At 38.9% G+C, this 24,773-nt stretch overlaps 1 protein-coding gene across 10 annotated transcripts in view; it reads right to left on the bottom strand.

Moving 5' to 3' along the window:
• The window catches only part of SCML2 (Scm polycomb group protein like 2), a 72,643-nt gene that overhangs the window by 9,907 nt on the left and 37,963 nt on the right, over positions 1-24,773 (bottom strand). For all 10 annotated transcript variants that reach the window (XM_054654792.2, XM_077172752.1, XM_077172758.1 and 7 more), the window contains 5 exons: positions 14,283-14,533; positions 8,699-8,834; positions 6,648-6,851; positions 2,019-2,201; positions 892-1,005 (listed from right to left, as the gene is read on the bottom strand). In XM_054654792.2, coding sequence (XP_054510767.2) covers positions 892-1,005; positions 2,019-2,201; positions 6,648-6,851; positions 8,699-8,834; positions 14,283-14,533 — 888 coding nt within the window. The remainder of the gene's footprint in view (positions 1-891; positions 1,006-2,018; positions 2,202-6,647; positions 6,852-8,698; positions 8,835-14,282; positions 14,534-24,773) is intronic.

Below are 24,773 nucleotides of genomic sequence, written 5' to 3'. Positions count from 1 at the left end.
AGAAAGTATGTATCAGATGGGATAAGTCAGTATCATCAACTTACCATGTCTTAACCAGTTAAATAGCAAATACTCAACCATTTTGCTCTGTCTCTCTCACTGACATTTAAACCTAGATGCTTTACTTCACATCTGAGGCAGACTAAGACTAGACATGTGCTCAGTTACTGCAGCTGAGCTGCAGCACAGGAAGAAGTGTTATTTCATCTGTGAACTACACCAGCCTAAGAGTGAGCTGTCACAGGGGGGCCACACTGCCCCCTGGCCACGGCTGCCTTCCACTCAATCCTTCCCTGTGCTCATCCAAGTCCACAGAGAGTCACTCCAGAGAAGTAAAACAAGACTTCACCAGAATGTTTTCTGTGCTTTTGCTCACTGCTTCAGCTCACTACCCAGCCAGGGAGAGGGAGCAGGGGGTGGGCTAGGACTCCGTGCAGGGACAAGGAGGCAAGGAAAGCAGGAGCAGCACAACTTCCACTGGCAGCTAGCTAGCCATAAACTCAGCTGAATTGTATCATCTAGCTGCACCCTTACTCACTTAATGAACCCAGCCTGGAGTTAAGAGTTGCTTCCAATTTACCACCTAACCCATTTCAAGGCAATTGGTTTTCTGCTTAGTTGCTCTACATGGAGCAGGAGGCTTCATCTGTCACCTGTGTGCCTGAGCCCCTTCACAGAAAAGGCTGTGGGTTTAGGAGAAGCACTGCTGGAGCCTGCAGTAGATCTTCTTTAAGTGCAAAGTGCCAGTGATCAATAATTAACATACTTCCACCCTGACCTGTCAAAGGCTTAGAGACAAACCAGATACATATGTTGTACTCGGTCCTTTTTGACTGGAAATACTGAAACCATAAATAATCCCCATATATAATTCTGACATAATGTAATTACCTTCAGATGGATGAGCATCATTTCGGGGAAGCTTAGGGGAAAGAGGAGCAGTGTATGGTGGAGAGTCCTGAGGGTATCGTTTAGCACTCCTGTTTTCAGGTATTTCTTCTTTGGCTGTGAAGAGGAAAAGTCACTACCTGTTACTCTGGCATAAAGCTGCTCATGGGCTAAGTCCAGAGACAGAAGCTGACAGACATCAGCCATTCACCAGGTTAGAGTTCCATTTCTCGTGTCACACAGACTCAGTCACTTCAATACAAAATTTCAAAGCTGAATAACCTTGACCCTGTCTACCTTCCGGAATAGTTAAAACTAAGAACTTTCATACAGTAGATAGAATTATAAACATAATTTCTGCATTGGAAAGAGGAAAAAAAATTCTACAGCAGCACCAGAACACAGACTCAGCTATCAAAGAGCTCCGAGGAAGCTTCATTCCCAATATAAATCTTGTGAAATTGTCTTGACAACAAAGCTATCTCAGCTGTGACCCCTGGCTTCACCTGGGTCTTGTAATACCAGGTCCTACAAACAACCTGTTGGGAGATCTTAGGCAAGTAATTGCATCTTCCCTTCACTCTACATTCCTGGTGCAGCAAAGGTATTGGACTCACACAAAATTTCACAAGCAGACAATTTCACAAGTTCTTCTACTAAATCACTGGACTGTACATAGTAGAATGTAAAAAATTTTTAGCCACCCCTAAGTAAGGTAAAAAGAGAAAGAAAAGACTTTGTACTTGTGTTGAACTCCCTTTCAGGGGAAGTGCCTTCTCCCAGGCAGCAAGCCTCTTTTGGTAAATTCAGTTTATGAGCAGCACATAAATTTAACAAATGAAATGTGAAGTTTTGAGCTTGTCTTTTTAGCAGTATCACAGTGGTGAAGTACGTATGCTTTCTGGCTTGCCTACAAGGAGAAGTTTGCTGAACAAAATTATTTCTGCACATGTGGTATGACCTATCCATTACTGTCAAAGCACTTCCACACTGGAACCAATTCACTAAGAACTGACGTGTATAAATTTTAAGCAATTCATGTCACAGAAAGACTAAAAAGTTGCATTTCCTAAAGTCCCCACATTTCTCAGAAATATCAGCACTTGAAAATAACAAGTGATGAACAGTACCTGGCTTATTCCTATCATACTCCATAGGACTGTGGGCACATCCCATGTAAGGGCTGAAGGGCTGGCTACTGAAGAGATTATCACACTGCAGACTGTGGCAGAGCTTCTCCAAGAAGCGTAGGACAAACGATGCACTGTTTACAGAAGGAAGATTGATGGCATGCTTTTCCCCATCAAAGGAAGCTGTGAATAAGAAGATTATGTCAAACACCCCCCAAGCATCATGAAGTATAGTAAAACACCATCATTAACTTAAAGGAAAAGACAGCCAGACTTGATTTAAACCATGCAAGACATGAGAGGAGTAAACAATCATTCTGATAGTTTAAAAAATTTATATCCAAAGGACTGATCTCACCTTCCATGGGATCCATGTCAGTTTAAATTTGCTTTATGGGAACTTATTTTAATAAAATCATTTTGGATTCACACCAGTATAACAAAACTTACAACTCCCTCACCACTGAAACTCTATGTGGAATTTCCATCACTTATAAAGCAGCAAGCTCTCCACTACCTATTTACAGGAGATAGCAAAAGAAACACCCCTTACAATATTTGCTAAAAAATACCCCACAATCCTCCTAAAAAAGTCAACAAAAAGCTCAGCTCAACAACAACAACAAAAAAAAAAAAAAAAAAAAAAAAAACAAAAAAAAACCACCAAACCAAACCAAAAAACAAAAAAAAAAAAAGCCAGAAAAAAACCCTAAAGAAATGAAACAAACAATTTTAGTATTTTTTCTCAGTTTCTAACTGAATGGAGAATACTTGTGGTAAGGTGCTGGGATCCATTACCACTGAAATTCTGACTCAGAAATTGTTTTGCCATTTGCTATTTTATCCCTAGAGAAATCTATCCTGCTGTCAACACTACAGTGCTCAAGCACCCATTTATTTCAACAGGAGTTAGGTGGCAGAGATACCACAGCAGCCACAAATGGATCTGTTGTCTTTTAAACTGAGTGATTACAAAGAGTCTGGACATGTGCCTATGTCTTTTCCTTGTTGATATCTTTCCTTGCCCTCAAACAGTGTGGCAGCTGAGGATATTTTTCTTTTTTTGTGAAAATTAGTAAGGTTTGGAAAAGAATCAATACTCCAGATACATGGATAAATAATAACCATTACATCAGCTGAAACTTTTAGTTACTTGTGATTAGGAAGACTTTAGAACAAAGCAGGAACAAACTTGCAACTTGCTTAGGACTGAAAAGAAGTGGCATAAACACCAGGTTTATGCATCAATTTGTCTTTTTGGTTTTCAGCCTGTCATGTAGCTTTCTCTTGTTAACATAAGTTTCCAAATGATAAGCAGAGCTTTAAAGGATCACATTTTGTTGGTGGCAGATGCTTTAAAAAAAAGAAAAAAAAAGAAAAAAAAACGCAAGCCAGAAATGACAAGAAAGCCTTTACTCACAGATCTGAATTCAGGAATACTTCCATATTGTGTTACAAAAGAGACAGATAATATATGCAAAACCAAGGAAAATGCCTAAGTCTAGCATATTTTAGGCTTCTTTAGGAAATCTGAAGTGTCAATTACTTACACTGTTGATGTAAGGAAGCTTCTGATTAGAGTTAATGTGAGTTAACCAGCCAGCACCAACAACAAGGTGCTGCCTCTCCCACCTGCTTTCATGACACACTGACCAGTGCAAGTGCTTAAAGTTTAAGAGTCAGTACTACAAGACTGAAGTGTTTCCATGGCCTATTAGGTTTTTTCCAGGCTCCAATGTCCAAATGAAATGCTAATGATTAACAGTCCCACATGTAGCTCAGACACAAGGTCCTCTACATCCTGTTTGGGGAAGGAGTCTCCAAAGGCAAATTTTTGCTTGGAACTCAACCAGTTCTGAAGAGCAAATGGGCTGTGAGAGCTACCATAGCTTGACCTTCTGACAAATTAACTGTAAGGTAGTAGTCAACTACAGCAGAAATTTAAAATGCTCTATAATAGCCTTATGGATCTACCTATATGGCCTTTGGGGAAATGACTTATTCTATACCCCTTAATTTCTCATTTTGAAAAAAAACATTGAAAAGAACAATGCTACTCAGGAGTTGTCAAGAGGATAAAGCAAGAAACAGCTGAGGTGTTGTGACTGCCCCAGCAAAACATTTCATGAGAAAAATCCACAAATAAAGATTCAGTGCAAACACAGCTCCCCCAGACTCTTAACACCTGAGGGCACCCATACAAACTCCAGCCAAGGGTGTGGGATCCACATCCACAGGCTCAACTGGGTACTCTGGTTGGGAAAAACATAAGCATCTTACTTCCCAGATAAATGCTAGGGGAAAAAATAAAAAGGAGTACCTCTGAGGTGCAATAACCTTAATTTTAATGATACATAAACAGGGACTGAAGCCTGCATGTGCAACCCCAGCTCTCAGGATGAAGAGTCATACTCATTTCTTCGCCTTCCATTCTTTAAGTATGTTTTACATACCAGGTTCAAGCTGGGAAAAAGACTGAGAACGAAACAATCAGAGAAATGTGTTTTTCTGATAGTGATGACACTCATCCTAGAGTCAGATTTTAATTGAGAAAATTTATCTGAGCCTCAATCTTTTTCATCCCATCAAACACCATAGTCTCTGTTCTACAAAGAGAAAAAAGGGGCTGACACCACCACCATTAGTGGGCTTGCTAATCAAGCCTTTAATTTCCTTTCTGTTTTATTTGCCTGAATTGAAAGCTTATGCATTAACCAAAAATAAAATAGTTTGTGCTTTTGTTTGAGAAAGAAAAGATGGAAAAATCCTAAATTTAATGTTATTCAAAACAATTATTTTCCTTGGTAGCTGAACCAAAAGAACCCACTAATTATTCCATGTATTCTAGCAAGATTATTTTATCCATGTCCTCATCAGCACACTGTTGCCTCCTATGGAAGGTATAATACTTTCTATAAAAGCATCAATTCACAAAAGACTCAGATTTCTTTGCTTATTATCTGCCACAACATTTTTTTTCTTGACAGTTTAAAAAAACCCCAATCAAATCCTGAACAACAAGCCACCCTCCAGACCCACTTTAAAACAAAAAGGCTACAACTGTATTTCCTTATTTTATTCTACAGTTGCTTTCCTCTTCTTCCTTACTATTCATGTGCACAGCTAGATGTAATGTGCTACATTAATCTAAGTCATATTTTATGCTTCACAAAACTTATCACACACAAATTTTTGATAAAATGACAAGGAGTGTTTGCTCAGCCACTTCTCAGCTACCCGTTTGACAAGCCAAGGAGAAGCAAGAGCTCAAGAACACTAGAAACCCACTGGGGACTTGTGGCTTTACTATCAGCCAGACCAGGACTCCAGAGCAGTCCACATTGCTAGGTTCCTCAAATCCAGAATACAGGCCTTGGGGTGAAGCCAGGTGCACAACAGTAAATCCTTTCTGTACAGAATTTTTGAATGCAAACAAGCCACAGCTACATAAGGAATCTGAAATTTCTCTCTCCTGTTCAAAAGTATTATTTTCAATTACTCAGTCACCACCCAGAGATGCCACTGGCTTTAGCCCTTGTTGATAAACAATCCCAAAGAGAATACTGGCAATGAACATCTCAGGGCATTTTGCTCCAGAAAACTGACTTGCCTGAAATAGGTACAGCAAGGTATTAATAATATAACAAACATTCATATACATTGAAAAAATAAGGCAGTACCAGTTTCAAACAATGCCATTAAACCTCTACTACACAGCAGAGAAGCAGCATCCATTTTGTGCACAAACTCAGGGGGATGCCTGAACAAGGCTCACTGTAGTTCTGCCATACACAGGTTGGGGTGCTGCTCTTTAAATACAGTTAGACAGCAACATCTGTATGAATACTTAACTGATTCTCTATTCCACTAATCATCTTTCACATCTAGTTTAATGTAAAGAGATTAAAGTAATGCCAGGTCTTTTACCATCACTGATGGATTTATGAATTGATGTGCTAACTGTTATACATAGAATATTTCCTAGTCTAGAAGGAAAAAATGTCAAGCAGCAGCTATTCAGATTGAGACATAGAGATAATTTATCTACAAACCTGCCATCAATATGTAATAGAAATAAACCTATTCCATAACAGGTGACATAGATGGGTGAAGAGTGACCTGAGATACTGCTGCAGTTCTGGGGAATGGGGCAAGGGAAGCAGCAACAACTTTAACATGTGGAATCACTTGCCTGGAAGCTAAACAGATTAGTTTGAGACTTGTCACCCACTTGGTTAATGCTTTAAGAGCACAAACGTCGTGCATGGATAAGATTATGTGAATGACTTGAACTAATAAAGCTGATTATTTCATTTGTAGTGAGTTTACTTGACAAATGTTTGGCTACAGCTGCTAAATTAGGTACACAAGCTCTACTTAGTGTAAGAAACTAAATGTATTGTGCATTTGTAATTTAAACACTGCTATTGCTATATTTTAATTCATATTTAAAGAATTGTTCAAATCACTTTGAACTCAGAGTAAGATAAATCATACATCATCAATGTTCACACCTGTGTTTACACAACTACAAAAGTGATATAAATTCATTGCAACTACTTCAGTTCTTCTGCCCCACCTCAAGTTCAACAAGTAAAGAAACAAAAGAAACAGAGCATCTTCACATACCAGTTATCATTTCCCCTCCATGATGGCCAGATTTCAGAAATCCAAAGACTGTTTTGGCTTGATAGGCACAATCCACACAAGCCTGTACAGCCTGCTGAAGTACCACATTTACAGGACCTGGTCCAAAATGGTCTGGAAGCTGCTGAACCTTCTTCTTATCCAGATGAGGCCCAGAATTTCCATGTTTGTTCACATAAACACACACTGAAAAGGTACAAGCCATATTTACTGCCAAGGAACCAAGACACGTTTCCAAGTTAGAACTGCAAATTGTCATTTTAGTTTTAATCCTGCAGAAAAGTTATACTGGTCAACTCAAGAAGCTGAGCATGCACACATATTTTTCAGAGCATGCAGAAAGTGCTCTTCTACCAAGGTTCTCCTGACTGAATCCTAAACTCACTTTTTCTCATGCTTTCTGAAGCCCTCTTTAACCTCACTAATGTAACAAAGCTGACATGATCTGTGCTTGTGTTTTGACTAATCTCTGCTCATACACAAGTTCCAGTAAAGTACAAATTACTGGCAGGTACTCCAAACTACCAAGCCACAATTCTACAAAGCAGGCCTTACCAAGTTACTGCTTAATTTTTTTCCTATTTGAGAAGATGCAACAAAGAGAACCGTGTGTTATATACTTGCCACTGATGCTCATTCTGCAGCACCCATAGGGCACTAACATATACATCACACAGAGTGGCTACCAAAGGCCTGCAGCTTCAGAAGACCTGAACCACTCACAGGATTTCCACACTGCAATGTGGCTGGTCTGCTAAATAAACACTTCTTTACAAACACGAAGGTGGTTTAAAGTGAACCACAAAACAATCATATAGGACTTCTGTAACTACTTTTTAAAGAGACAATGTGAAACTGTCCTCCAAAACAACTACCAAGGTAGAAGAACATGGGAAACATGCAAATGATGATTTTTTTTCTTGTTCATCCTGGCTGCCACATGACCATGAATGCACCCAAGGCATTATTACAGCTTAATAAAATATGTGCCTCTGTGATGATTGAGCAATCTAAACATTCTGTTACACAGAAGACTGACATATTTTCTGAACTGTAGTTTGATTTTAGATAAAACCCTAAGCATTTAAAAATAAAGTATTTCTACAAGAGTTTTAATGATGTAATATCTTCGTGCATATCTGTTTACTCTCTGATGTCTGCAAATTGAAGGAAACCTATTTGTACAAATAATCAAAGCTACAAACCAACAAGAATAGTGTGGCATTTTCTGTCTGGGCTCAGCAACAACTGTCTTGCAAAAGGTTTATTTTCCTAGGAAAAAGGTACTTGTTTTCCTCTCATCCATGACTGAAACTGGGTGTGAGAAGAGCCTGACAACTTCTATTGTAAAAACACATTTTGAATGTAAAAAAGCACCACAAGCAAAATGATGGTAATTTATGGAGTTTTTAGAAAATTCTGAGATTTTGGCTGACAATATATGAATTGTTTCACTATAGGGTTACCAGTTCCTCAATGGGTTAGTTCATCTACTGGCTTATTACTTTTCTGCCAATCCTTTTCAAGACACATTTCATTATATTTAGAGGCAAAAAAAAATCAAACATGAGGAAAGAGGAATGTATTTCTTCTGATTGCCATTACTGGGTTTTAACAGAGTTGGTTCTTTTCATGTAAGGTTATATAGAGATAAAATCTCCATTTTGTAACATTACAGTACAGCTTGCATGGGATCAGAATATCATATGGGCTTTTAGCTACATCTATTCCCATTTCATACATTAAGGAGTAGGACAGACATGAAAGAACTGTACAGTTTCCTTCTTCACACAGGAACAAACTGCCAGGTCTAGCAGACCTATCAAAAGTCCCTGTGCCCCAGCACTTATTGCTATAATGTGGGCATCAAAGTACCATTTCTGAAAAGTAACTCTGGCTCCTACAAATATCTTTCAAAAATAAGGCAGCTGGATAATGATTTACAGTAGTAATAAGTTAGTTTGCAGCACATTCTTCATAAAAATGAAACTGCTTGACATGGAAGCCATTTCACACACTTCTTTGTTTTTTACCTGTGGATATAACTGCTGCAGTTGCACCAGACAAACTGATTCCATCTTTAAGTATCTGTGCAGTGCCATTTTCCCCCTCAGGAGATGACTGAGGAGAAAGAGATGTAGGAGTCAGTTGTTCAGGCAAGGTTTTTTTCTGTTAAGAGAAAAAAAAAAAACAGAGTCAAAATATTTAATGTTTTTTAAGGAGTATGCACAACCTTCCTCCTATCAGTTACCATCTTAATGAATGTGTGTGGTTCCTTATTAGAAAAGTACCACACACAGCAGAGAAGGGAAAGTTCAGGAAAGGAAGACCAGAAACTGTCAGTTTGCAGTTACAGCTACTTTAGTAATGCAGTGGAAGACAAAAGACTTAGAAAAGAACCCACCTTTGCCTAAAAAGTGGGAAAAGAAAGAGCTTTATATACTACTTCATGACTCTTCTAAAAATCTTAGGAAGAGGTATTCCAGGTATTTTCCTGTCCATGCCCTTCCAGCTGGGTTTATCACAGCTCAAGTAAGTTAGTTGGGCTGTGTATGTACTGCCACTAAAAACCTAACTCACATCTAGGTGTCAACATTACAGTGCACCTGTATTTTTCCTCAGCTTGTTTCAAAGGGGTTGACATTGTCAAGTAACCACTTCCAGGAATTTTCAGGTGCTTCATGCACCTATCAAACAAGCCTGTAGTTACAATCCAGTCATGCTGGTTGCCAATACCCTTTCCTTTCCCAAAGCAAACTTATTTGCAGCTTATCATACTACAGATAACCAGAGTTCAGAGCACAGCAATTTACAGATTAGTCCATGTGCATTACTTTCTTCACCTGAGGAAAAGAGAATTTTGTTGTAATTTGGTTTGGACTAGGGTTTAGAAAGAAATGTGCACATGGAAGACATTTCACAGAATCACAGAATGTCCTGAGTTGGAAGGGACTCAAAAGGATCATTGAGTCCAACTCCTGGCCCTGCACAGGACACCCTAAGAGTCACACCTTGTGCCTGAGAGTGTCCAAACACTTCTCAAGCTCTGTCAGACTTGGTGCTGTGGCCACTTCCTTGGGGAGGCTTTTCCAGTGCCCAACCACCCTCTGGGTGAAGAACCTTTTCCTGATATCCAACCTAAACCTCTCCTGATACAACTTCAGGCCATTGCCTTGTGTTCTGTCACTGGTCACCAGAGAGGAGATCAGTGATGTGTTTTGTCATACTATAAAAATACATCGAAACAAAAGAAATAATAAATTGGAGTTATCACTTTTCCCTTCACCACTTATTCCTGCATGAGAACAGATTACTTTTTGACTCTCTTACCTAGCAAAAATTAGGAATGTAAGAGATCACCCATGGTCTTGGCATTGCTGAACGCAGCAGAGACTTTGGCAATGTGGTAAGGATTTACCATTAAAACTGATACACAGGGAAGTAAAACTTCAGCTAAGGAAGGCTAAGCCCTCTTCCATTTAGCAGTATTCATCCTCTACACTTTTAGAGAAGCCTATTTTTCAAGTAATGTATTGAAAACCATGTAGAAAGCAATCAGAATATACACCTTCCTAAAAGAAGCAGTGTTTAACTTCTTCATAAAACCTAGAAAGAATTAACTTTCTTCTGAAATCTAGGGCACTTAAAAAAATTCTGTGCCACTTACATTTTGGAGAAGATAGGTTTGGCTGGGGAAAGTACTTGACAATGTGGCACTGGGTGGAATCACCATGAACATTAAGAATAGACTGCCAAGGCTTGGCATTGCATTGTGAATGAGATGAGGTGGCACAGAACCAAGGAGTGATGTACTTGTCAGGAACTGCCCATTTATCTTACCACTGGGTGACAGAAAGGTCTCCATCCTTAATACAGAAAAAAAATGCACTTGGGAAGATTGAGGTTTTGATCTGAAGTCCAACATTCCTGAAGGCCCCCTCTAGCAGGGATTCTTGCAGGGGGGCAGTTTTCTTTTACCATGCTAAAAAATATCCATTTTTGGTATTGATATTGGTCAAATTGAGGAAAAATATGAGGGAAATCGGGGAAAATGCAGGAATGAAAACAAAATACAAACACTAAACTAAGAGGAACCATCCACTCTCCAGACCAATGCACACATGTGGTGAGACTAGCTGGCTGTTTCCTACCTTCTCCCTCAGAAGGGAATATAGCACATCATGCTTGCTCAGCTGAGGCTCTCATTTTGGAGCCCCCCCATGATGGGCAGTGTTGTTTCATGAGACAGGCCACAATCCCAGCAGGGCTGGTCACAGTGGCTTTGTCTGGCTGGCCCCTGCCAGCTGGAAGGGCACACCAGCTCTGTCTGCCTGCAGAGAGCAGGGCTCACAGCTCATACCACCAGGACAACACCACCAGTTTCATCCTCATGCTCAAAAACTCTTTTTTGTGGGGTTGAATTTGGGGCTGGTACCCACACTCAGACCAAGGGGTTTCCTCAAGAAATTCTGAAAGGAATTCTTTGTACTGTTATGAAAAGTGTACTTTAAAATATAATGAAAGAGATGTACAGAGGTTCCTTTTTTATTATGGAAGAGTAAAAACATACAGTGCAAGCTGTGAGAAACAAATGAAAAACAAAATCTAACATGCATCTCATACTTACAGAGCTTTGAAAAAATTTAAATAAAGGAGAAAAATAATGCAACAGCTCAACATTTCTAGCTGTATAATAAAAGTTAGTATCTGCAAAATGATAAATACTGCAACATAACAAACCTAAAGGGGCAAAGAAATTCAAATAACTCTGCAGAGAGACAGGCAGATACCAATGTCCCTAAATACACCAAATAGCCAGCTCACACTTGAAGCACAACCATTTAGTGCAACATCTGGAGAGGGTTTTTTTTTGCATCAGTCTGGGGGGGTGGATGGAAGAAAAAAAAGCATTTCCAAGCCTCTAGGCACATACCACTTGCATATTTGCATACATACTGTGAGGTGTACAGGCTGTATGGCTGCACTTCATGTCAGACACACCCTGTCTGCAGAACTCCTACAAAGCCCCATTTCCTCTCTTTACCCTTATGCTAACAGGTGTAATAGTCCAAAGAAAAGTTTGTACATATGTATAACATCTTGGCAATTTAACCACTTACCAAAGCAATAACAGCCTTCTGTTAATTCTCAAAAGGAGCTAATTTTTCAAGTTTTTAATGCTTAAGTTAAAGTAAAAATTCCAAATTAGATGTATCAAACCTAGATTTTGCAAAACCTCTCTGTTGCCTGTCCCACAGAAGAAATCAGGAGTGCATAGAGGTACCCCAGATTTGCTGCCTCAGGACAGGGTATGTCAGCACTAACACCCACTCCTCAAACAGTATCTCCAAGCACTTCACACAAACCAGGTGTCAAATACTCCAAGCAGACACTTTCAGACACCCAGGGCCCAGAAGCCTCTTCTAAAGGCAAGGTACCTCCAAGTATTGCTTCAAAATATAGATAAAGCCTCTCCATTTCTTTTTAATAAGAGTTAAAGACAAAATTCTTACATGCAAGTGCACATCCTGCCACACCTGAATAAGACCTTAAGACATGACAGTCCTGTGTTCAATGGTGTCCTTTAAAGCTCTGTCCAGACTTACAAACAGCACCCTGCCCACCAGCTAAGCCTGGATAGGAGCACCTTTCTCCTCTTTAATCCCTGTCACTGTGCATTTTTATACACCAAGTAAGAGAGAAACAAAACTGGAGACCAATTCCATCAGTCTGGATGTCTGACTGCAAGGGGCAGGCAGCAGAGAAGAGTGCTCAGCTTTCAATTTATGGCCCCCAAAATATGTTTTTATCTTGTGATCATCATTTCAATGAAGTGCTGCTTCCAGTTTCATACTAGAGCTTCCAGCTATGCTCTAGTAATGCTTCTTCACTAGCACTTCACCCTGACCAGCACAGTCACTGGAAGGGAGAATCCCCACCTTGCCATTACTACACCTCTTCCGAAGCATCATTAGGAATAGATCCCACAGCCCACACTGATACAGACTGGACGAGAGAAGTCCCAAGACTTCTACTTTTAGATTCTTGTTCAGAGGAAAGGGGAATGAACACAAAAAAACCCCCAAAAATACCAGGAAAAAGCACTGCCCCCCCCACCACCTCCTCACTAGTGCTAATGCAAAGCAGGAAGGAGCACAAGGACAGCCTCAAATTGCCTGAGGAAAGACACTGCAGCATTGCTACTCTTCTTGGACAGCCTGCTGTGCATGAGCAAGCCTCAGAAAATAGACTGTACTGTCCATGGCAATTCAGATTGCCCTAAGTCTGCCCTGCTGTGATCCTATTCTTCTTTGCAGCAGCTGTAGCATTTGTGCTTTTTTTGGAGTGGAGCAGACAAAGAAGGAAGTAGGAGGGATGGATGCTGTGCTACCTGTCTACCAGATCAGCTTCCTGAACTGGCTCATTTGGAGATTGTTCATATGCCAGTGCTGCTGTCAGTGGCAGTGAGCTGAGGGGACAGCAGTTCCAGTGTACACCTGACCAAGGATCCAGTGTGTACCTGATCGAGAGCTCCAGAGTGTACCTGACCAAGGATCCAGTGTGTACCAGACCAGAGCTCCAATGTGTACCTGATCAAGGATTCAGTGTGTACCTGACCAGAGAGCTCCAGTGTGTACGTGACCAAGAGCTCCAGAGTGTACCTAACCAGAGCTCCAGTGTGTACCTGACCAGAGAGCTCCAGTGTGTACCTGACCAGAGAGCTCCAGAGTGTACCTAACCAGAGCTCCAGTGTGTACCTGACCAAGAGCTCCAGAGTGTACCTGACCAGAGAGCTCCAGTGTGTACCTGACCAAGGATCCAGTGTGTACCTAACCAGAGCTCCAGTGTGTACCTGACCAAGAGCTGCAGTGTGTACCTGACCAGAGAGCTCCAGTGTGTACCTGACCAGAGAGCTCCAGTGTGTACCTAACCAGAGCTCCAGTGTGTACCTGACCAGAGAGCTCCAGTGTGTACCTGACCAGAGCTCCAGTGTGTACCTGACCAGAGAGCTCCACCAGAGCTGAAGCTGAAGGCAGCTGCCAATGCTGCAGGTCTGACTCAGCTGGGCAGGGAGAAAGGCATCATGCCTTTCAGACCAGGGCAGAATTAGGCCCACATCTGGAGAAAAAGAAGCTTCCTGCTTCATGCTAGTAGAAGCTCCAGGATTAGGGAGTATCCACAAGATTCATTTGGCAAATCCAGCTGTATGCTTAAAAAGCTTAAATTATGCAATGAAGTCCCCACTGTTTTTAATTCTGTGTTTCTAAACCTGAAAAAAAACCCAAAAATTGCAAGCTATATATATGGTTCAGTAAAAAACTAACCCAAACTAAAAAGCTTAAATGCTTCCCTGTCTCTCTACTTCAGAATAGCATTTTTCAACACCAATTACTCACCCATAAATAAAACAGTAATCTTGTTTGGGAATAAAATAATCCACAGGATCTTATACTAAAATATTCCAGAAGAGCTATTCTAAACTTTTTCTTGTAATCAGTTGCTGAAAACAGTAAAGCCCTGAAGGCTGAAGAGAAGATAGAAAATTAGGTGATAATAATAAAAAAATCTCACTGCAAAATTCTGCAATATAAAATAAAGTAGTAGATAAGGACTAACCTTTTTTCCAGGTTTTAAACTTTTTTTCCTTGTTTTAAGATTTTCAGTATGAGAGGTGCTTTTTGTCAGGGGAATATTTTTAGGAGACCTGCCCTTCTTGGGAACTGCAGACTGTCCAGGGGGTTTGCCCCGACCTGGTTTCCTGCCCCGCTGCGCTGGTACTGGAGCAGATTTCTGTGGAGACTGCATTGAACGCCGGGTCACTTTGGAAGGGGAAGATTGGATTTTTGCACTGCTCTTTGTAATGGAAACTGAGGAAAAACAAAAACAAAAGGGAAGGGGGGGAAAACCTCAAAATGAACAATGGAAAGCAACTTTTCTAACAAAGGCTTAAAAAAATAAAAGTGTACTGCACAATTAACATTGTAAAATGAATATACTTTTAACTTTGAACTTAAGTAGCTGGCATGAAACTACAGAACTTCATTGACGCCAAAGAGAGAACTCTTTGTACCCATTCTTTTACAGGGACTTTCCTAAGAGAAAAACATTCAAATAAAAATTGGGAAAAAAACCCAAGAATTAATCCACTCACCTTATAAATGCTTCCCATAATTTAATTACAATATTTATAAAGTGCCATTCATCAAGAAGGCCTTCAAAAATACTTCACGAATTATACAGCTTATATTACGTCCCTTTTCTGCTAAGAGCAGCTTCCGCAACTACAAGACATGCAAACTACTTCTAGGGAGCTACAAAACAACTTTGAGCAGCAAAGAAAATCATCCCAGTGACGAGGAGAAACTGATGACAGGCAAAATGTCTTTAATGAGTATTTGTCTGAGATGCTGATTTAGAAAGTTAAGCTCACATAACCATACCCAAATTTTTCTACCAGGGGCCATTTCAAAGAAAGGATTCCAAAAATCAAACACAAAGTATCATTTTTCTTCATTCTTAACACTCAAATGATTTTCTCCCATGAGATGGGTTAATCTCTCCAATTCAATATGGGATCCCAACAGATATCCACTTGGATATGTTCCAATATGCAAATGCTGTGATAGCATTATAATCTGGTGTGAGGCTCTAAGATGTAACCAGATTTCATTAAATTAAAACTTCCTAGTGAACAGGTCTTTTCTGCCCAACTCGCTCTTCTCTGAAATAATGATAGTTTTATTTTAACAATTCCCTTCCCAATGGACAGATTAGAACACCAAAAGGATGCCAAACAGAACATGAGGACCTACTCCCAATGAACCTGCTACAGCAGCACCTGTGGCCAACGAAAAGCAAATATTAAGCCCCTGTGGCCAACAAATACTCCATTCTGTTGGCCCAACTGCTGGCAGGCAGATGCAGAAATTGCAGGACAGGTAAGTAGAAGATGAAATAGGGAAATAAGGAAATTTTTTGACATCAAACCACCTTTGCTGAGAGGTATGGGAAAGAAACACACAACATATTTGAAATAATGTGAAACCTCTACACTAAAATCAGACAACTTTCTAGTGTCAAACCGCCCCTATCACAGCCTTTTGCATCTTGCTGATCATGAAATTCATGTGATTCACCCCAACCTTATATACCATAAACTTAATGTGACATAAGTTAGAGACGTACTGCAAGTTAGAGGTAAAGCAGGCTTTGACTGTGTCAGTCATCAGTGCCTGATTCAAAGCACTAATTCATACTGGAGATGGAGCATAGGGGGCTGTTAATTCTGGATTTTTTTTATTTTTTTGAATTTGGAATCTTTATTCCCTGAAAATATTAGTATGTTGAAGCTTTCTGGTAAGCAAGTAAAACAAAAAATAAAACACAAAGATACTTTCGAAATAAGAGATTGAGAAAATAAAATACTTAAAGATTGAGTAACAATTTTAATGTCAAGCTCTATGAATCATATTCAACTTAACATTCCAGCACCTTGCTTTACAACTGTTCCTTTAACCCTGTATCTTCATTCAGGAGTTTACTGTTATTAAGTATTTGCAATAGAAAATGTCACTATTTTCAAATTCACTAAGATTAAATACACACTGCACACAGACTTCTTATAAAATACAAGCACTACTGACACACATTTCTAAAGCAGGAGGAGCATTTACATACATAGCTATTTGCTTGATTCAGTTACTAATCTAATATTCCTTAATGGCAGTTCAGAAGAAATCTCTTCATTATGGCTGGTTGCAGTCCTAATACATCAAATGCAGACCTGATATCCTGAGGTATCTGAGAAGGACCACCTTCTGGATGTACAAAGTGACCACTTTCCTTTTATTTATGTTTGCCAAAACATCTTTTCATATGCGATGACAAAATAAGATGAACAGAATTTTAACCAAATGCTGGCACAGCATTACTCTTATGTTCCTGAATTGCTGAACGACAACTCACGTTAAGCTGTATATCTGGAAAGCAAAACAAGATCAACTGTATGCTGTACAATGCAATACTACATATTATACTTACAACAATATAAATGCAGCTATTTTATTTATTTGTGTCCCACAATTATGCATTGAACAAAACAATTATGACCTTGGAAAGAAATGTTGTTTAACAAATTCTTTGTGCTTCTGCCTATGCTGAAATTTAGCAAATGCATTTCTAGTCTCCCACAGTAAAGACATAGCTGTTGTTAAATACACACTACTTTCAAGTCAATAGGTTCTAGGAGCACAGGTAAAAGTTTTGGACACTGGGCAATCCCTACTCCCTTCCAGAAGGACATTTACCAGACAAAGAGTAACAATGCAAACAGCTCCAGCCACTTCCTGCTGCCCTCTTGAAACACACACATCAAGCACTACCTTATCTCAGCATCTTCCTACCTGTATATGCCAGAGGACCAAATATGAGCAGCATTAACCATTAAGGGAGTGGGGGGAATCAGGTCCCACTTGGTATTTTTCCTTCTGCCTAGGGCTGAAGCTGCTTTTTTTAATAGGCAGGACTGCAACAAAGCCCATGCTGCCTGGGCAGCATCCCAGAGATAGCAGCAAATGAGGAAGCTGCTATTTGCATTTGTTGATTTAAGAGAGGATGGGGGGAGCACAAGGGAGTGGGAGACTGCTAAAGTAATTCCCATATTGTCTGCAGGCTGTATTGACAGTGATCATCAGTCACCTGCTCATACTTCCCTCACCCTGGCCTTCAGAGGGAGACCAAAGGTTACACTGGGTCACAGGATCTGGGGGAAATGAAAAGACATGCAAAATCAAGCTGCCAACCCACTGCATCTGTAGACAGAGTTATCCCCACTAGGCCACATGTTCCAAAAACTAAGACACTTTAATAGTCTCATGAGAACTTGTTAAAATATAACAACGAAGAGAATAGAGAGGAAAAATGCCAAGCTCTGCTTGCAATTACTGCAGTATTTAGCTTGGATATTTACAACCAAAAAAGCACATTTGCCTTTTGAGGATGCTGCTTTGCATCACAAAGGCCCTCTCATTTGCACAAAGAAAATCAAGCATTTGTGTCATGTTGCTCATCTACAGAAATGTCCGCCTCTCCATTTTCAGGAATGGGATGCACTGCATGGCTTTCCTTCCCAAATATCTTGTTAAGAGCCAAAACCTGTACAGGCACCCTGAATAACTGAAGAACAAAGGTCACACTACACAGATACACTTTACCATAGAAATGTTAGCAACTAAGCAGCACTTTCAGAGTTCACAGAGCTCCAGTCATACTGCCACGTTTGTGTGGGCTATAGGTACCTAGCCCTCCATGCAACTCACAGCTTTCATACTTTCAAATACTTCTCTTTCAAAACATTCTTTCCTTCCTCCCAAAACGGTTCTGTGACAATCCCAACACCTGTGAACTTTGCATTTAATTTAAGAGAAACCCCAGATCCTGTATTTTGGAACTCACAACCTGGAGATGCATGGCCACAACTCAGTCCCTCGCTGAAACAAGCAGATCCACTGCAATCAACTGAGCCCATTTGCATGAAAAGGACCCAAAAGGTTACATCTCACATGAGGGCCAAATTCTGCTTGCAGAAGTAGAAAAGCTTTGGCCCAGACACAGGTAGAACTGCAAAATTGACCCCAGAATGTTATCTCCAAGATCTCTTGCCAGAATAAGTAACATATTTAAGACAACTGTGAAATCTGAAGCTACTGAAACCTCCAGTACTTGGGAAGGGGATGGAACAGATGACAGCTCAAAAGCCTGAATTCTCATGCAATTCTAATTAGTAAAATTCCCTCAAATAATCAGCAGTGACAGTTTCACTCCATGTTTTTATGGAAAGCAGGGAAAAAAAAATGTTCAGATTTGTAATATTTAAACATTATAAATCTCCCATTCATTAGTGCCACAGAACAGCAATTACAAGACAAGACTTAAAACAACTGATGGGAAATTACACAAAGCAAGGTAGGGGCTTCACTGCTGTGCATTCTGTGAACACAGAATTGCTACCTGAGGTGAAGGTGCCAATTAGGCCAGTAAAAAAAGTAGCTCACTTTTTAAAATCAGATTTTCTTTCAAGAGATAAATTATTCTATTTGTACTGTAGTATTGTCCCCCCAATATATAAACCCAATGTTTTTCTGAGAATATAAAAGCTTGGTCCTTCTGTCATGTAGAGACAAAAAAAAAAAAAAAAAAAAAAAAAAAAAAAAAAAAAAAAAAAAAAAAAAGGCAAAGAGGTTTAGCAACTTACCCTAAATCCATGTGAGCATTCCACAGGAGAAGTAATGGAAACATATCTGCTGAGTTCTAGCCTGGAGTTTTAACTATAAAACTAACCTTCTTTAATACAGTCAGTTATTATCATGATAGTTTTGACAACTGGCAAAAGAAGTGGAAAAGATTAGCAATTTTTTCAAAACAGCTCAGTGCCAAGGATTATAAAAATTTATGTCCTTATGTCTCAATTGAACAACAGAGCCATACAAAACTGTAATTATCTGTACTACATTCCACCTCTTCCTATCTGTGCATGGATGACTTCTTGTTAAGAGGTAGCTGTGAGATACTAATTGATATGTAGCTATGATACAAAATCAGGTGTAAGTCATTATTCTGCTATCTAAAAAGCAACATCACACTTGGAAACTTCAACAACCACCTTGGCAAGACATGGACACTACAGCTTGAAACTTTCTTCTTTCTAGATTTTAGTTTCTGTTACCAATATAATAAAAGAAATAGGAAGTCTCTGTCTTTGTGAAAATTTTTAGCCTAGCTTACACAAGACTGAAAGGCAAAATGGAGACTGCCAAGTAATGTAAGACAGAAATGGATGAAAGAAAAAAAAAGCATTCCTCTCCCAGTGACCTCCCCAGGCAGCACTGTAGCGCCTTCAGTCCCTCAGTCTTTCACCCCCATCCCCAGTCTGCCACATTTTCAAGAGGTAGGCAAGCCAGCCCCTACAGAAGTGACCACTGAAAATACTGTTTAAGATCCATCAAAACCCACTGCTAACCAAATTAACACTCATCACTTCCAAAAAAACCAACTTCTATGAGCTAAGATGGGGCAGGGAATTTGTGGGACTTGGGGGGTTACAGGCAAACAGAAGAAAGATCTTTTCAGTTAGTCCCCAGAAATCAAGAACTGTGAAAAGCCAGCTTCTAGTCTCATCCTTCAACAAGCATTGCCATTACAACCACATTAGCAAAAAAACCTAAACCAGACAAACCCCAACAAAAAACCCCTATACTTTGTTGATAATCTAGAAGGAAGGAAGACAAGGAAGACAGCAAGCAAGTAACTTGAGCTATCAAAACAGCATCAACTTGAGTTACCTGAAGTGAACTCAGATGTGCTGGCGATGAATCTGTCAATAAGCCCAGCAAGGCCCAGCTCTACAAAATGGGTACAAATTTAACAACCTGACTTTTCTCTCAATCATTACTGATTCTGCCCTGGTTTTGCCATTATTTAGCTACTAACACAGATTTGGAAAATATCTACTCAATCACATCCATCGGTAGGGCACCACAACCATTGGCTGTGGCTTGGCACACCTGGGTTAGCAACCCTTTACTGTTTTGTCCCCACAAAGACATAAAAATCCTTCTTAAAGTATATCAAAAGCATAAGTTACATGGACCCAAGAGATGACCAGGAGTAGGGTGTTTTATTACTCAAGCTGCAGGTCTGCAGGTGGGAGGTCTGTACAGTAGTACAACTTTCTGTTTAGACTATACTGAAATACCTGCAGTATCCATAAGACCCAAATTAAAAAAAAAAAAGTCCATGTAGCAGTCAAAAATACATGTGTTGGAGTACTTCCAATTTACAAGAAAATTACAATTACCTTATAAATAAACATGGTAAGATGACAGGGAATCCAGACTTACAATAAGGTCACATCTTTTGGAAAGGCAAAACCTTTATTCTTTCTTAAGTGATTAGTGCTCTGTAGCAGCACTATCCAAGCCTTGCTGCAAGATGTCAAGAAACATTAATACCAAATAAAAAAAGCTTAACATTTGAGAGAATGTGGCAAATCAGGTTTTAGCCTGAAGCACTGAGGAGTTTTTCATGTACAATTCTGAAGACAGCATAAATCTGCTTACTGTGTGTGTCTGACTTAACTACTGTGATCTGCTCATGAAGAGAAGCTGGCTGCAGTGACAGAAAAATAAAACCTCCAGCAGTATGAAATTTTACCACTTTGCTTTTTTTTTAAATGAAACTTAATTACCATGCTTATCTGATTTTTTTTTGGCTACTCTAAACATCACAGAGTCTTCGCAGATCTTACTATAGCTCTGTATAAAGTTTCAACACTTCTTTTGTTTCATCTGCAAACAGGGAAAATACTTAGGTTTGTACTGATGTTGCACATTTGTGCACAACTCAGCTGAAAACATACCAGAGCTTATTTTCACATAATTTCATCAACAACAGAGACCATCTCTACTATCTAGCTCAGTAAAATCTGCACAAAGTAAACACTGAGAAAATGACTGAAAATTAAATAAAACTAAGAAATCATAAAACAGACAAATAAGATATTTTTAAATCTCTGCTTGAGTCTGTACTGCTCTTTTGCTGAAAACAGTTTTAGAAGGAGATCTTTAACATCAACATGCTGATTAGCATAATGAAAGAAGATTGCTCTCACTGACAATAAATGCACTAAATTAGGAGAAAAGCAATGATGGGACACAGGGTGTGGAAGAGGGGGAGACAGGAGAGTGAAAGAAAGAATATGACTAATGGTAAAAACAACATTGTATCATGGTTTTGGTTGGTTTTTAAAAATTATTTTAGCATCTTCCTTTGGCCTCCCAAATTTTTAGAGCACAGAGAGCAGTTCCAACTTTTTGAGTTCTTTTCATCACCTTTATCCTTCAAAAATCCAGCTTCATAAGGCTGGGGGGATCATGAATATGTAGAAACTGATCCCCCTCTTTCTGTTCACATCTAAATGATAGATAGTACTTAATACTGAAATCAATCTTTGCAGGTGAAACTACTTATTGTTTCCCACATGGCTTGTCCCCAGTTGTTCTTTTGTTTTCTCTCTTTTATGAAAAAGGCTTTACTTCTATTATAAATAAAAAGGTGGGTTGCCTAAGTAACTGCCATTTACATGTAATAACTAAACAGTAAAATGAATTTATACAGAAACAGCAAATAGAAATTGTTCTGACAATCTCCAGTCACCTGCTGCTTACTTCAATCATAAGCCTCAAAATACAACAAGCCACAAAGCAATACATGAATATCAAGAATATTCTTGGGTATAGTAACAGATTTCTATTATTCAACAGAGTAAAGTAAAAATTACAATCTATTGTGGTTAAATAGAAAAGTACAATACATTTGGCCTAGAAAAAGAGTGAATAAAAAAAACATGCAGAAAATATAAAACTTTAAAATCCTTTTTAAAGTATATCAAAAGCATAAGTTACATGGACCCAAGAGATGACCAGATTTTAGAATAAGCAAATGCAGAAGGTAACACTAAAACAACAAGACTGAATTTATTTTGCATTCATACTCACTCCAAGGAAGCACACAATATCAGTATAAGTCCAAAAATTCCAAATATCAATTAATGAATAATCATGGAAGGAACAGAAAACATAACAGAAGGCACCACTATGTCACTAAGTTTCCATATATTGTGCACTTCTGGATCCAGTGGTTCAAAAATGCTGTTAAGTGAAAAGGAAACAGTTCAGAAGAACAAGGGTGACCAGAGGAATAAAACTGACCCCTGAACAACAACACCAAAATCTTCCTGTACAAGTACTGGAAGTACAAGAATCTGTTTCAGTACAAGAAACCAAGGACAAAAATTGAAACTACCAGCAAGGAAAAGGAATTTCTCCTTTTCCACAAAAAATATACTCAAGTAGAGAATGCCTTATGCTTTAGGTGCTAAAAAGGATGTTGTAGGTGCTAAAAGTTCAGATGGCTCCAGTATATAATAGAACAGGTTAGATCAAGTTCCTCCCCTTTTATGCTGAGTACCTGAGAAAGCAATCAGCATAAAAGCATTATTCTGGGCTTGGAAAGATGTGGCTGCAGATGGACAGATACTAGGAACACTTGAGCAAACCTGTCTCCTATGTGCTTATAATTTTCTTCAGACATTTGCTTTCGGCCAGTGCTGGAGGAAACCTTCAAGAGCAGATGGTCCTTCGATGGTCCAGCACAGACCAGTGTCAATCTCTTTCATTAGGTACTTTTCACAACACTGGTTGTGTTTTTTAGTCTTCTCTAAAAGCATTTAAATGACCAAGAGACACAGAGAAAACAATCTACTGCGTCCTTAAAATATTAACCTTGAGGCAGTGGGCCAAGCCAACATCAAGCACTGAAGTCAAACCATACATGACCAATAAGTACTGTTGGAGATATTTCTAATGACACAAACTACAATGTTAGCTAAGCACAGCTTCTGATAGCATAAATATTGAATGGTACATTGCATACCACTGTGCACATATCCTGACATCCAGCCAGGTCCACTGAAGTCACACCTTCTGATAAGGACCAAAGACAAAACATAAATATTAGGGCCTGAAGGCTATCAACAGTTGGTCCAAAACAACTTTTCACCCAACATCTTTGTATTATCTTTCATCTTAGTTCATGAGCTAATAGCAATGAGAGGTACAGAAGATACAGTTGTAAAGAGTAAAGATAACACAAAATCTGGTCTGAATAACCCAAATCCTAGAAGCCTGTTCTTAAACACCTCCCATGGCAGAGGTCCTACATTCTCTCTGGGTGTCCTAAAAGGCCAAGACAGTAGAGAGCTGAAATACAATCTTCCCTAATTTGCATACTGTCTCCCTTACTGCATTTAATCTCTCTTTCAAAAGGTTAAATTAGACCCCAAAAATACATCTCATGGCAGAAAATTGTTGTACTAGGTATGAATGAAATTTAAGGAATTTAAAGCAAGAGCAGTTCTTCTCTTTCATACTTCGATTGCAGGATACTGGCTTTGCATGTTCACTAAGATCTGAGGCTTTTTTCAGCCCTCTAAGTAGAGATTTAACACATTTAAATGTTTTCAGCTTTACAAAAATCAAGAATACGTTTCATATTCACTCTGGAATTCAAGCCACTCTTAAATCAATTATTTTCACTTTTTATTGCAGAAATTCAAGCCAGAAATACTGAGGTAACCAGCAGGAAAAAGGTCCAGACCAAAATAACACTTCAGTACTCCAAGAAAATTCCTACAATGTAGTACCTGTAATATTTTCTTCCTTAACAGGAGTAGTTAATGTTAGTATGATGTAATGAAGAATACTGACAACATCCATCATATTTCTGAATTCAAACGACTTGATTGTACTCTCCTTGAAGCTATTATTTAAATCTTAATAAAGGATTGTCATTGCAGTTCTTTAGTGGCTCCATAGCAATCAAATAACAGTGAAAAAGATAACCTGAGAGCAAAAAATATTTCATCCAGATATGTAAATTCAACAAGTGTGTATAACACATACAAACATAAAACATAAAATAAATAAAAATAGCAACACAAAGCAAAATAGAAATAAAAAATTATTTATGCTTAGAATGAATAGTGGAAAAATGAATACACAATTTCAATAAAATTGCAGTTAACTTTGGCCTCACTTTTGGAAACAAAAATAAAAACCACTCCAGCCTGCATCTCTCTGCACTCAGTTTCTATTACATGTCCAAAATTCTCAATTTTAACTACAAGTATGTAAGAACCCTGCTCCAGATTTTATTTATGCCTGGAGTGTTTTTGTTTCTTATTACAAAGCAATAGTATCCTAACTGGATAGGTATTTCAAGTCTGAATTTTGTTTGGTTTATTACCTGAAGAACTGGATTACATAATCAGCTTTACTCATGGTCAAACAACCTTGAGCTCTATCAAGCACTGGTCAGGCAAGAAAAAATTCTGGATGTCTTACCTGAAAATATCGCTGGCTTTCCAGTGTGAAATTGGAGTAGACTAAACAATTTAATAATATTCTTTCCAGAAGATGAAATTGGACTCAGTAATCTAAACTGTCACAAAAATATGTTTTAAACTTCTATGCCACTTATTTACACAGCCCC

This window comes from Agelaius phoeniceus, chromosome 2 (assembly GCF_051311805.1).
Source record: "Agelaius phoeniceus isolate bAgePho1 chromosome 2, bAgePho1.hap1, whole genome shotgun sequence".
Lineage (NCBI taxonomy): Eukaryota > Metazoa > Chordata > Aves > Passeriformes > Icteridae > Agelaius > Agelaius phoeniceus.
The sequence above is the reverse complement of the archived record's forward strand: the minus strand, read 5'-3'. Positions and strand labels throughout refer to the sequence as shown.